The 14,553-nt window shown below is 32.3% G+C and overlaps 1 protein-coding gene across 4 annotated transcripts in view; it reads right to left on the bottom strand.

Annotated features, from left to right (window-relative positions):
• Positions 1–14,553, bottom strand: part of CNKSR2 (connector enhancer of kinase suppressor of Ras 2) — a 271,503-nt gene that overhangs the window by 133,905 nt on the left and 123,045 nt on the right. For all 4 annotated transcript variants that reach the window (XM_061136326.1, XM_061136325.1, XM_061136324.1 and 1 more), the window contains exons 7-8: positions 11,171–11,230; positions 7,004–7,072 (exon numbers count right to left, since the gene is read on the bottom strand). In XM_061136326.1, the coding sequence (XP_060992309.1) occupies positions 7,004–7,072; positions 11,171–11,230 (129 nt within the window). The remainder of the gene's footprint in view (positions 1–7,003; positions 7,073–11,170; positions 11,231–14,553) is intronic.

Here is a 14,553-nt window from a genome sequence, read left to right on the forward strand (position 1 = left end):
GCTCATGGGGGGAAGAAAATAATACTCATGATTTTTTTCCATTTAGTTCTACAAATCACCCTCATTGTTTTTACCAAAGGTGATACATTTCCACATCCTGTTACTTGCATTATCTTCTATTACCTATTCTGTTATCTATATAAACTGCACCTTTGTATCGTTGGTATCTCTGCTTCTGGTATAGTTTAGCATCTTGAGCAACTCAATATACCAACTCAGTATGGTATTTGGTAATATTTTGGTCTCTGAAGGCCAAAAGTTTGAGGGGCTTCATGGTTCACATTTGTATATGCTATAGGAAATGAAATCAAAGCCCATTTTATTCTTATTTCATTATCATTCATGGTATTCTTTAACTTCTCCAAAACATAAAATTCAATGAGTCTAAAAGCTTCTGCTAGGGAGACACTGAGAAGGAAGACAATCACGTAAAAGAATGTGGGGATGAATCTTTGGTCATATCACAGAGCTTCATTACCCCCAAAATCAGTAGGATATTTTCAAAGAACCATAATAATACAAGTTTTTAACTAAAATTTTTATAAACATAAAATTTTAACTTAATTTTATGTTTGCATATATATGGAAATTTTACATCTCAGCCATTCCTTCCTATGTTTCATTTCTGTTCTCCTTGCAAAGACATTGAAAATGTGTATTTTAAAATAAAGAGTCTTAGTCACCAAAGCTAAGGGATGAAACAAAACATTATTATCTAAAAATCTATACATCCTATTTGTAAGAATTCTGAGAAAGAATAAACATCTATATTTATGAAAAATTCAAATTAAACTTAATTTATGAATCCAAACAAAAATGTAATTAAAGTAACCAAAGCCAAGTATTCATAAAGAAACATGTTTAAAAATCTACAACTTTTCTATGAATAATTTTATAATGTCATTTACTGGTAGACATTTAACAGATATGTGTATTTGAAAATACTAGCAAGTATTGCAATAGATGTCTGCATTTATCAAAACAAAACCAAAGAATGTGCATATATGCATTTATATAGCTAAATAAATGGTAGTCTACATCTTTATTAACAAGTTTTAGTTTAAGAACTTCCATAATGGCTGTAAATACTTTCACTATAGATGCTATCTTCAGAAGTTATTTTATCAGAAATGCAACAACTCAGACAAAAAAGGTAATTCCTTGTCAATTCTAAATGGGGCCCCATGAACTCTCTCTGCCATTTGTCTCAGTTTTAAAATACCCTTTATTGTCCATTATTACAGTAATAAGATGAGAGGAAATATGAAAGTGATGAGTAGTTACATGACCTAAAATTTCAGCCACAATGTAGCTGAGAATGTTAATTTAGTGGATGAAACCTATATTTGAATCCTAGGGCTAAATCACTTAAAAAGAACTTAACATTATTAAAATTATCTCTTGAATTTCCTATTTTATGATGCTCTAATGTATTTCCCTTTCATGCAATAATTTTTATCTTCATCAGGCAGCTGTCATCTACTAATTGCCCACCTCTATTATAGACATAAAGTAAATCAGGGAACTGTGACTGACTGACTTCTGCCTTTTTGATAGATGTAGGAAAAGGGATATAGCTATTGACGCTGATTTGCAAATGAGCTACACACTTAAAAATCCAGAGTAGGAAAGAACATCAGCCAATAGATACATTTTAAACATACAAAATAATCACTTATATGGATACATTTTAAAATTCCACGTAAAATAATTAACCTATTAATTTTATGTTGACACTGAAAGATGTTTCTAATAATAAAAAAATTAGAGCTAACCACATTTAAAACCAATTAGTCTTTTCCTGGTGGAGCTAGGAAGAATTGTATAAATTAGAAAGAAAGAAGTCAGGATGCAGTGATTTGCAGAAAAAATAAATTGGTTCACAGGAAGTTACCAATATTAAGGTATCATACAATTTATCTTCTTTATATAAAGATTTAAGATAATTTTAGTTTGATAACAGAAAAATCATAAAATATTATATTAGATAATAAAGTAATGAATTGATTTCTCTAGGAATAATAAAACATAATTTATATAAATATGTGGCAGTTCAAAACCAGTTTCCACACATTCTCATCAAATCCACAATATTCAACGTAAAATAAAAGAAACTATATCCTATACAAAGTAGAATCTGAAATAAAATTTTACTATGAGGAACTGAAATCTTTAATGCATCATTTCTTCTAATTTTTGGTAAGCGTCTTTTCATGGTATTTTCCCCTTCCAAAAGAGAACAATTCACTTGCTCTGTTTTAGAATACCAATTTCTTAGAATCCTAACAGAATTATTTTAGGATATTATCATAACCATTTATTAAGCAGTATGTTAAACACCACGCTAATATACTTAATCTCTGTACTCCAGTAACATCTTGTGTTTACAGGGATAAGAAAGGAGGTGCACTGCAAATACTACCATTTGAGTTTTATTATTTTTTGTTGTAAGAAATTATAAGATAAATATTTTCTCTTTTGAGAAAGGAGAACAGAAGAAAATAGGCGAGAATAAAAAAAATACTGAAAAAGGTGAAGAATGTAGGAGAAATAGTCAAGTGAGAAGAGATGAGGATGGTAAAGTAAAGAAAACTAAGTTAGAAGAAACACCTAAAAAATAAAGACAACAATTACACATATTTAAAAAAGAGAGAAAGCACACAGGTGTTAGCCAACAGTGGTACTGAATCCACTCAGTGAACTACTCCTTCCAGGGAACAGGATACGGGCGGGGGGTGGGGAGGGATTGTTGAGTTTTAATGGGCCACCATATCTCCATCCATTCTGATTATATTGGCTTCCCTTTCAAACAATACTCGCCTGTTGTTCTGAGGTTGAAAGAACAAGAGGGTGAAGAGTCACAAATGAGAGACTAGAGTGAAAATAAAAGACTAAAGGAGACACTGCTGAGAATTATATAAATGAAGTCAGAATGGCCTTTCCAGATAACTCAATAGCTCTTTATCTCGATCCCTTTTCCCACCTCCTATGACATCACCTGCATTCTTGTTCAGTAATGTTTACCATTTAGGGGGTAACAAAACCCACTAGGTTACAGTGTTTATCTTCCATCTCTTACTGATCACTGTCAAACACCCTGACTGTTTGTTGTAGGCTGTCTTCTTCGTGACTACCCCAACCTGGTTATTTTCCATTCCAGTAGGCTTTATAGCCCCATCTATTGAACTCTTTCTTGCCATAATGTAGTCACCAGGTTCCAGAAGACTTTCCAAAGTAATAGTGAATATGTTTTAGTATACACACAAAATAAAAGGAAAATTTTCCAACTGCTCGATTCAACATACCCCATCCAACCACATACCCCATTCTTTTCAACTGATATTCCTAAGAAGAAAGTATCTGCTTTTAGTATGGATAGACCTTTATAACACTTACACACCAAAAACAGCAAAGACATGAAATTTTAACAGATTCATTAGGAATATGCCCAAATAGATTTAATAACTATAAGTAGACCCATCAACTAAAAAAAAAGTGTTAAAAGTGCATCATGAGGGCAGAGTTGTTGGTTCAAACTATGCCGAGGTATCTCCCAGTGAGGAATGTAGTGGCAGATGAAGTAGAAAAAATCTTGGGAGATTCCAGCAGCCTTTGAGGAGTTGGATCTTCACTGGCAGGGAAGACATGCAATAGGACTCAGTCTGCTTTGCTTGGATGTTCATGATTTTTTCTTCTTCCTACCTGGCAGCCAGTTTCTCAGCCACAGAAGTATGTTGATTAGAAAAGCTTAAAAGCCACTTATAATAAAGAATATAGCAACGTGAAAAAGGACATAAAACTTCCAGTTTCATTTTAAATAAGAAAAAAATATATATCTTTAAAGAGCAAACTATAAATACACACACACATATCTAATTGAACATCTTGAAGATATACCATACTAGCAAGTTCAAAAATAGTATTTGAATTCATCTGTGATTATTTAACTTTCTCAGACTCTTAGGGGAAAATTTCACATTGCTTTTCTAGGTATTTTATAATAAGAAAAGTAGTCAAATTTTATATTGTACATTACTACCTATAGCAGTATGAAATTTTATAATTATAGAAAAATACTAACTGAGCTAGTAACATTCAAAACATAAAATTGAACATTACTCTTTTCATTCTTGAACCTATATTGGTGTAGAATAATATTGGCAATATCTCACTATTCTGGTTAGTTAAATACTGGATTAAAATATGTATTTCAAAAGCATTAGGTAATACTTTAATGTAAATATATCATAACCAGCCCCTAATATCCCTGGTTATGAATGCAGGGACAGAAGGGGTAACTGTAGACTGCAAATAACTTATACTTGTTTCAACTAATTTATTGATCTATCAAACTTTTCATAATAATGTCCATTCCCCCACCTTTGTATATTGTCTCGTAAGAAGTAAAAGCCACTGCACAGACCACAACAGGGGCAATAGCAAGAAAGAGAGGACACAGGAGGGTGCATTAATGATAGATATCATTCATGAACAAATATGCCTCAATTTGAACAAAAAGAAGGCAATCTGCTAATTGATCACATTATTAAGGAAGGTCACTTTGATGGAATTCAACATAATTTCCTGTCAGACAGTGTCTCTATTATCATCCAAAATCGATTTGTAGGTTGCAGTAGCAGTCTGCTAAGGACTAGGACTCCAATTGGCCCAACTGTTGTAGTAGATAAAGGGGGGTTGGAAAGTTAATTTCTGTGGAACTTCTAACACATGCCTGGTGGTGTGTTTTATGTATCTTGTCTATCTGGAGGAAAGGAGTGAGTGAGGAGGTAGCAGTAAAGTTAAATTTCAACCCCATTTCTAATTTCAGTTCAGCTGAACCACTGCCCAAGTTATGTAAATTCTCACTTCCTCTCTTCTCTATCCTTGGCTCTGTGTAACCTCTCCCTGAATCTTAAGATTTACTTATAGGATTGTGGGAATTCCTCCCCTTTTGTTTGATAAACTTACAATTTGAGTTTGCGGAGGGAGTATAATAAAACTTAAGTAAGAGCATGGACCTTCGAGTCAGTGAGCTTTGAGCTGTGGGTGGGTTAAATAATCATTCAGTTTCCACATACACCTTCTTCATAGGATTATTGTGAGGAGCAAATAACATAAAATATGTGAAGGACTTAACATGATGCTTGGCACACTATAAGAACTCAGTAAGTGTTGGCTCTGGTTATTATTATTTTTTTTTTTTGGCTCTGGTTATTATTATTGAAAAGATAAACTCAAATAGTTATCATGACTCACTTAAAACTATAAGTCAGTTTCAGAGCAAAAACTGAAAGCAAGTTCCTCCAACCATCATTCTGTGTAGTTTCTAATATTTTAGAATATTCCTGCAATAGAAAGATGTGTTGACACATTCTCACAGTATTTAAATATCACCAATCCTTATAGATTTTATTGGTTCATTTTAAGTCTTTTAAAGACTTTCATATTCAACAGACATGAGAATCTTTGCTCCACAAAGAGTATCCTTTTAACAACTTTATTTCTCATTAGAGACTAATTTCTATCCTCTTAGTATTGACCAACTGGAATTGGTCAAACTATCCAACAGATGTCATATTTGCTAAGGTCACATTGTAGAAGTGGAGGCAGCGTGAACATCAGAAGGAGGAGCTGCCAATCTACTGAAGCAGCTGTTTTATCCCAGACCCAAATCCTCATCCTAGAGGACAAGCAACTTTACTCAGGACAATCACTTTGTACTGTATAGTTTCTAGTTATGAGAACTTACTCATCATCAAAACTGTCACAGAGTGGAAAGGCTCCGTTGATTACCAATATTCTCCATTAATTAGCCTCAACTAGCTAACAGTAATTAGTATTAACTTTACACCCCACACATATAATTTTTCATACTTTCATTAACTTTTATTCACTTAGAAAATGAACTTATTGAAGAAATATCATAAGTTTAATTATCAGTGTTCAGGAGCCTCTCCAAGATATTACAAACTTCTCATTCAAACCAAATTTAAAATAGCATCTGCCTTAATATAAGCATCACTGAGGAAGATCAGACTTTTCACATGAGTCTTTTAACCCTCCAAATATAGCCTTTCTTCTATGACTAGAACAGGTAAAACCAAATTTAGCTAAAAGGTACAGTAGGAAATAATTAATTACTTACTCTGAAGAGTCAGTGAGTACTAAATAGAACATTTACCAGGAAAAAAAATGTTTTTCTTTTAAAATGTGGATTATAAATCAATAATCAGATTATTTTAATGTTAACTTCACTTTTTAAAAACCATATATTTTATTTTGTCAGAGATAGAGAAATTGAGATAGAAACTAGTCCAAAATGAAAATCATATGATGTTAATTTTTAAAATCTAAGATTAAGAAAAATTGCCCTTGAAAATCTACCATAGGCACAGAATGTCACTGTCATTCTCAGCCTAGAAAGGGAATCATGAGGTTCAAAGAAAAAAAAATTATGAACTTATTTAGTTAAGTGCAATAGTTTTAAAACTTAAACTATAGTTCTCTTTTGGGAAATGAACAGCCAATTCAGCTACTAAAAAAAAAAATGACATGAAAAGAAACCAATCTGCCAGATACTTTAATGAACAAATCAATGTTAAAGTAGATAAATAAAGTAGAATGCATGGTGTTATAAAACATATCTACCAGGTAACTTGATAATTTTTTAAAATGAAACTTAAAAGTTAAAAATTTGAATTTGTAGGCACTGTCCCTTTAATTTCTATTCCAAAATGGTCATCCCAGTTCATGGGGTAATATTATTCATATAGAATTGTACATCTAACATCAGTCACCACCAATAAATCCTCATGTTATTTTAAAACAATGCCTTATGAAATTTCTTAAGATAATTAAGAAAAATAGTCATTCAGTTATTTTTCAAAAGGCTATTTAATTATTTTGTACACAAACAGGCATTTCATTTCATTGCATTCTTTTAAAGACTTAAGCAATCTTTGTATTAGTTCCTCCCACTGACTTGTAAGGTAATTATACATACCACAGTCTGATGATTAACTTGAATCACTTCATCGCCAGCATGGATCTTCTTGCACCGATCTGCAGGTGACTAAATTAAACATAAAGAAAATGATAAAGAACATAAGTTTTATCAATCATTTCCTCTCTATGGAAACACTACCATAAGTTCACCCCTGTAAATTAGATCAAGAGCTTAATTATATTCTTCAAAAAATTAAACTAAAAAAAAGGTTACTGATATTTGATATTTAATTCAGATGACCATTATATCTACTACTGTGGGCAAGAATCCCTTAGAAGAAATGGAGTAGCCATCATAGTCAACAAAAGAATCCGAAATGCAGTACTTGGATGCAATCTCAAAAATGACAGAATGATCTCTGTTTGTTTCCAAGGCAAACCATTCAGTATCACAGTAATCCAAGCCTAGGACCCAATCAGTAAGGCTGAAGAAGCTGAAGTTGAATGGTTCTATGAAACTCCAATACTTTGGCCACCTGATGCGAAGAACTGACTCATTGGAAAAGACCCTGATGCTGGGAAAGATTGAAGGCATGAGTAGGGGACGACAGAGGATGAGATGGTTGCATGGCATCACCAACTCAATGGACCTGAGTTTGAGCAAGCTGCGGGAGTTGGTGATGGACACGGAAGCCTGACGTGCTACAGTCCATGGGGTAGCAGAGTCGGACACGACTGAGCGACTAACTGACTGAATATTTGATATACTATTTGTATTCTATAACTAATGACAGAAAGCAGGAATGTAAGACAATATATAGATATTTATGTTGTAAAAGACCATTATGTTTCTGGAACCATTAGGGAAAAATGATAATAGCAAACTGTAAACAGGCAACCCTCTCAGTAGTTCTACTGGGCATCTGGTTCAAAAATACATATGTCAAAACATAATCTTTTAAAACTTTGGTCTTTTTCATTTAATACAAATAATTCACATTAACTTCAGCAAACAAATATTTTCAGGTCCATCTTTATGATCAGCACCAAAACTTTGTCAACTAATGATTATATCACTAATTTATTTCATTATTAATACCATCAATTCTGAATAAATGAGCAAAGCAAATTGAAAGGATAGCCATTAGCTCAAAGTTACATTAAATAACATTCTTTTCAGCATCTAACTACAAGAGAATCCTATTTCTTATGTTTTACACAGCATAATACATTGGCAAAACCACATTAAATAAACTGAAATACCAACATTTCTACAGGATGTAACAATTTTATCATTTTTCCTCTTTATTCCCCAAAGAGATCAAAAACAAAAACAAACAAGAAAAAAACTAGCAAACTAATATTGCCAAGTTTTCTGAAGTTTTTAGGAAACTAAAATGAGATTTAGGATAGGAATTTCATAATATTGTAGTAAGGATAAAGAATTTAAAATACTGTACTGTTCTTTATTTTCCCTCTAATGACTACTGATTATGCATATTAGACATTTTAATGATAATATACATATGGGCTTTTGAATATGCAGAGAATGTATTTTATGAAAAAATGTATTTGTGAATTTATATGTGTGTTAATTTACCAAACATAACTATAAATACTGTAATACAATTCATTAATATCTATTGAAAGGAAAAGAAGGATGATATGGTGATAGAACTTGCAAAGTAAAATGCTACTTTTAAGACACTGGAATAGGATTTTCTTTAAAAATTATTTACAATAGGCTAGAATCCAAGGTTAGATGGTATCTCAGGAAATTCCACTTATTGAAGGAGTAACATAGCCACACAATTAAGACGGTAGTTTACCTAGGATGTGAACCCAACTCTAAGAATAGTGTCACAACAAGAAAAAAGCAAGCATTTATTTTACAGCACCTACCAAATCAGACAAGACCATGTAACATTTCTGTAAAGTTTGTAAATAGAGCTGTAACTACAGAGTCTGTCCCTGTGCTATTTGGCTTACAACTGATCTTTTTAAACGAGTGTATGAAAAAAAAAATCAAGTCAATGGCTCTAAGTCATAATGTAAAAGAGCTTGATAGCTGCTACATAAAATTCAAAGAAACTGAAACAACTTTTTGCACAGGGAAGTGAAAAAGGAAACAAGTCATACAAGGTATAGACTTTCAGTGTTAAAAGTTATCCTAGAGAGAGTTTATCCAAATCCCTAATTTTACAAAGGAAAAACTAAGAAACTAGTATACAGCAAACAAAATAACTTACCCACTTAGTGAGCAGCTTTACTAAGACTCAACACAGATCTAATGATAAATGGTTTAGGGTACCAAAAATAGTGAAGTAATTTCAAGAAAAAAGAATTAAATGATGAACTGTAACGTATTGTTTATATCTGAACTACTCATAGAAGCAATCCTTCTTCGGTCACTCATCCATTTATAAAATATTACTAATTAATATAAACAATGCATAGTGCTCAACTTTTTTTTTTTATAGACTCCATACAATGTAGAGAAATATGTTTTGATTAATTCTTCAGGATACAGTTAGTTCAAAATAACCACTTCTGTGATTCCTTCCTTGTTTTTATTTGGTAGCATTTACTATTTTTTCCTTTGTCCATTTATGCAAATTTAAGTACCTGTTTACATAGATAAATCTGTACTTGTATGCCTTAGGGGCAGCAAGTTAGTTTAGTTTAAAATTTTTTTCAATACCTAGTTTCAAGTCTGGAACACAGCAGACAGACATGAAGCAGAGTTTTGCTAAATGAACAAATGATCAAACAAATGATCAGAGGAATGTACACATGAATGAGAACGATCAATCAGTGACAAGAGTATAGTTTATAAGTATCTCACTGCATTTAAAAATGTTCAACAGTTGATAATATGCAAATAACATATTTTTGATCTCAGTTAACTCTTACATTTAATAACAATGAGATGCCAGTACAAAACTGCAACTTCAATGTATTTCACCATTCACAAGAAACTAAGTGAATTAGACGAAGTAATATTGTCTTTAAAAAAAAAAACGCTGGTAAAATGTTGAGAACAACAATAACTTGAGATTTAACTAACTTCACCTCAGTCTTCTTTGAAGGAACATGGTATAAATGTGATTTGTCAGAATTTCTAAAAGAAAAATATTCGAAGCTCAAAACCTGCTTAAGAGAGTGGGATGGAAATCTGGGACAACCAGATGCAGAAATAATGACTTATTATGCAACTCAAATCTATTATAGTGATCATGTTAATGTCCAACACAATCATTTTACATTTCTGTAGCTCTTTCTTTATAGTACAGTCTTTTATATTTACTGTCTTATTTAATTTTCACAACAACCTAGTGAGGTATGCAGTACAGATGATATACTATTTATGATTTATAGTTGAGGATGGAGAAGGAAATGGCAACCCACTCCAGTGTTCTTGCCTGGAGAATCCTGTGGACAGAGGAGCCTGGGGGGGCTGCTGTCCATAGGGTCGCACAGAGTCGGACACGACTGAAGTGACTTAGCATGCATGCATAGTTGAGGAAATTAAAGCAGTGAGAGTGTAAATGACTCGCCAGAAATTACACTGCCAACAAAATCAAAATTGGGTGTACAGCCTAGGCCTAGTGACTCTGACCTATTGCTTGCAGTAATTCTCAAACTGGAGCATGTCTCAGAACCACCTGTTAAAAAAGAATCTCTTATTAAAAAACAGACTGTTCTCCAGAGCTAATTCAGTAGGTCTGGGGTGGGGCATCCCCAAAGGAAGCTGATGCTGCTGGTCCAGGGATGGACTTCGCTGTGAAAACCGGCTGATCTATATACCATGCTGCCCCCTCACTGAATAAAGTTCAATTATACTTCAAGTATTCAGGAAACCTGACTTATCTGATGTTTCTTTCTTACATGATTTAAGTTTCCCAATAAAACTACACTATTTGTCAGATGGAGGTGGATTCTTTTACATGTCACAATAACTTGTCATGAGTCAGAAAATACTTAACAAGTCTCTGGCTTTGAACACAAAACATCTGATTTACTTCAGGTAAATAGCTATTCTAAACTAACAAAAATGACTGAAATTCTCCCCAAATCAGTGCTTACTAACTCAATATGTCTTTTTAGTTGTATATTGTAATCTGTTTATTTCCTCAGAAGTCAACTGGAATTATGTAAGTGCCATAAGTTGGTTAACAATAAAAGAAAAAACATACTCCAAAATTTGAAATGTTAGAATACTTACATTTTCTGTAGTTCCAGTAATTACATGGAGGCCGTCATATGTTGATTTAATATACATACCCTAAAAAAAAAGACAGCATAGGAAAACAAATGAAAACTCAAGTATTTTCAAGGATATTATAACCTCATTTACAAAAAGAATTGCCCTATCAAATTAAAATTGCCATTGCCCCAGGGATGAATCCATGATTCAATAAGGCTGTCTTTAAACTTTAAGAAATTCCTATCTGAACGTTCTGGCTTCTGAAGTTTGCCTGAAGAAGCCTGTACTCAGCTTAATCAAATGATTACTTGAAAAGTGAACTTACAAAATGGATCATGGTAATTCAATATCCTGAACACATAGTTCACTCTCCTCAAAATCCATACTACATGTGCTGTGGCAAAATAAAAGTTACAATGGGAGATTCAAATATTGGGATATTATTAGTTTATTATACTTGATACATATTATACAATAAAAAGTAGGTTTCTATAGAGCCACTATAGAACTACTGGAGACAGAAGAATGATAAAATATTGTTTATATAAAATTTTTTTTCTGTTCCTCTTTTGTGGTATCCTACACATTCTGTCTTAATCTTATTGCTGAAGTTTTAATAATTACATCCAATGACCTCTCTATCAATAATTAAGAGGTGGAATTCCCTGGCGGTTCAGTGGTTAGGGCTCCACACTCTCACTGATGAGAGTTCAATCCCCGGTTGGGGAATTAAGAGTCCACAAGCTGCACAGTGTGACCAAAAATAAATAAATATTTAAAATTAAAATCATAATAATATTAATTTAGAGGTAATGTGTGGCACCCCCTCCTCCCAATAAAAAAGAAATTCCATTTCCATTTAAACAAAGTGATTTCAGAAAAAGCTTCATTAAAGATAAAATATTATCTAGAAATCTTCAAATTATTCAAGTTTTAAGAACAAACGAAACCTTTAAGTTATGCACAGTGACAGGACCCTAAAAGAAAAAATATCACAAGAAAGGATTCATATTTTAAATACTGAAATATTTTCATTTAAATAAATCAGAAAAAAACAGATGATTCTCTGAATGGCCTTTTTTCCTAAGGAACATTCTGTTAGATAAAAAATTTACTGAGTTTTACTTTGAAACTACTTTGCATCTCAACTATTGACTTCAAAAATTGAAAAATGCTAACTTTAAAATAAACCTGAAACCTGAAATATAAGGGACTTAATAACTAAGAACAATCATTTCAGAAAAAGCAGACATTTAAGTAATTATGTGTAGACATTTGCAGTGTTAATTTCCTATACCTGGATGTTAATATTTTGACATGTAAATTTACTTGTGTATTCACTAAAAATAACTAAGAAATAAAAACAAGAAGCAATAAGTTCATGGCATAGAATTATTAAGAAGTCATTGGGTAGGTTTTAATTCTGAAAAGTCATTTCAGTAATGTCGTATGTCTAAGATGTTGGTATCAGTTCAGAAAATGTTTAGCCTGGATCTCCTAATATGAAACAAAATAAATGTAATTTGACAAGATGTTCATTTATCTGTGAATTCTAATTTCTTATATGAAAGTTCATCATTTTATATGAAATACATAACTACCTCAACAAACATACAAATAGAAATTAATTAAGAAATTGGTTAGTTCTTGGCCATAACCATATGGTAATATTCAACCTTACACAGGTGACAAGTATATAACATACTTTATTTAATCCCATTATTTATTGGAAGGTAATACAACAGCACTACTTAGAATGGGACAAGATTCTTGCAATCATTTTTCCCACGGGAGTTAACCAAATGACATCAAATTAATAAAGGATTTTTAAAGTACATTTGTAAGAGCTAAACACTAAATTTTGTTTTAGTTTTTTTATACAGAAGGATTGTGAGACAATTAGGTGGGAAAAAACAGTGAAATAAAACAATATATCAATATATAACTTGGACATACACAACAATCATCGCTCATCATTATCTATCACTATCATCACTAACAGCTACTTGTTACAATCTGCTAAGACTGTGTTAGTGTGTGACATTTATTTACAATAGTCTGTGTGGTACACACTATGATTATCTCTGTTTTAGAAATAAGGAAACTGAGTTACTGATAGACTGGGAAGGTCTGCCAAAGGAGGTGAAGCTGTGTTTCGAGCTCAGGCGATATTCTCAACCATGAGGCTCCTAATTTACAGATTTATTAACAGAAGGCTTGTCCACCTTCACTTTCCTTATTAGAACAGAATATTTGGAAATTGTAGATACTGAGTCAAACATTGACTGTTTAACATCCACTCTACAAAGATGAAAACCTCTCTAGCACATATATACTAAGTTCAATGTGGTTATAAAAGAATAACTGGGTTTGACCTTTTACAGATTTATTTTAATCACCCATCTCTTCTGACAACTTCAAGTAAAAGTTGATTATATTTCTCTCCACACTTCTTTTAACAGTGCATTACTGATTATGAATTAAGGTGCTTGACAAGAGCTCTATATAATTTCTTAAATGATTAAGTCACAGAGAAAGTCTAGTCTCCTAACATAAATATTTAGAAAAGTCATTATATTCATCAGGATAATAAGAACTCATGGAGATAACCTAGTTATGACTCAGGAAATGAATCTGTATGCAATTACTACACATACCAGGAACTTTTAAAATGGCAATTATAAGCTAAAACAAGCTATCAATTAGTTATAGGAAGAGGATTTCATCATTATATATAATTAAATGTTGTGTAATTTATATTAAAGCTAATTTTTTTTAGATGGACAAAATGTATTTTTTAAATGCTTAAATAAATAAGGATCTAGCTATATATACAGAGTTCAGTTTTAGCAACTTCATAGTTATGAAAAATAAACCAGAAATAAAACATATTTTTTAAATGCCACATAGAAGGAAGATATTTTGTTTTATGCAACAAACCATTCATTGTAACTGCTTTTCATAATCAAGACTGACTTCTTCAGCTTTTTAATTTTTCTGGTGGTACTAACGAGGAAAATGGCCAAAAGTCAGGCACAAAAAGAAAGTAAGAGAAAAAACAAGTTACTTGGATGAGTTACAAACTAATCATCTTCTGAATAATGAAGAGTTCACAGAAATACATCTGATCACTTGGTCACCTCTCAGAAAGGGTCAAACAGCAGGAGGACATGTAATTCAAATGGCTCTTTTTCTGGGACTGAGACAAATCTGGTTTTCCATTTCATCAAAATCTTCATTCTTCCTTTCTTTTTTTTTTTTTAAAGCAATTAATTAATTCTGGAGCTGACCCCAACAGCTCCCTGTCTTCTGTTCAGCTTGCCAAAATGACATTTGCTTCACTGTCTCCAAATGGCAGTTAACCAATGGAGCCAAAGCAACCTCACAGTCAAGTCAATGGA

Source organism: Dama dama, chromosome X, assembly GCF_033118175.1.
Source record: "Dama dama isolate Ldn47 chromosome X, ASM3311817v1, whole genome shotgun sequence".
Classification (NCBI taxonomy): Eukaryota; Metazoa; Chordata; class Mammalia; order Artiodactyla; family Cervidae; genus Dama; species Dama dama.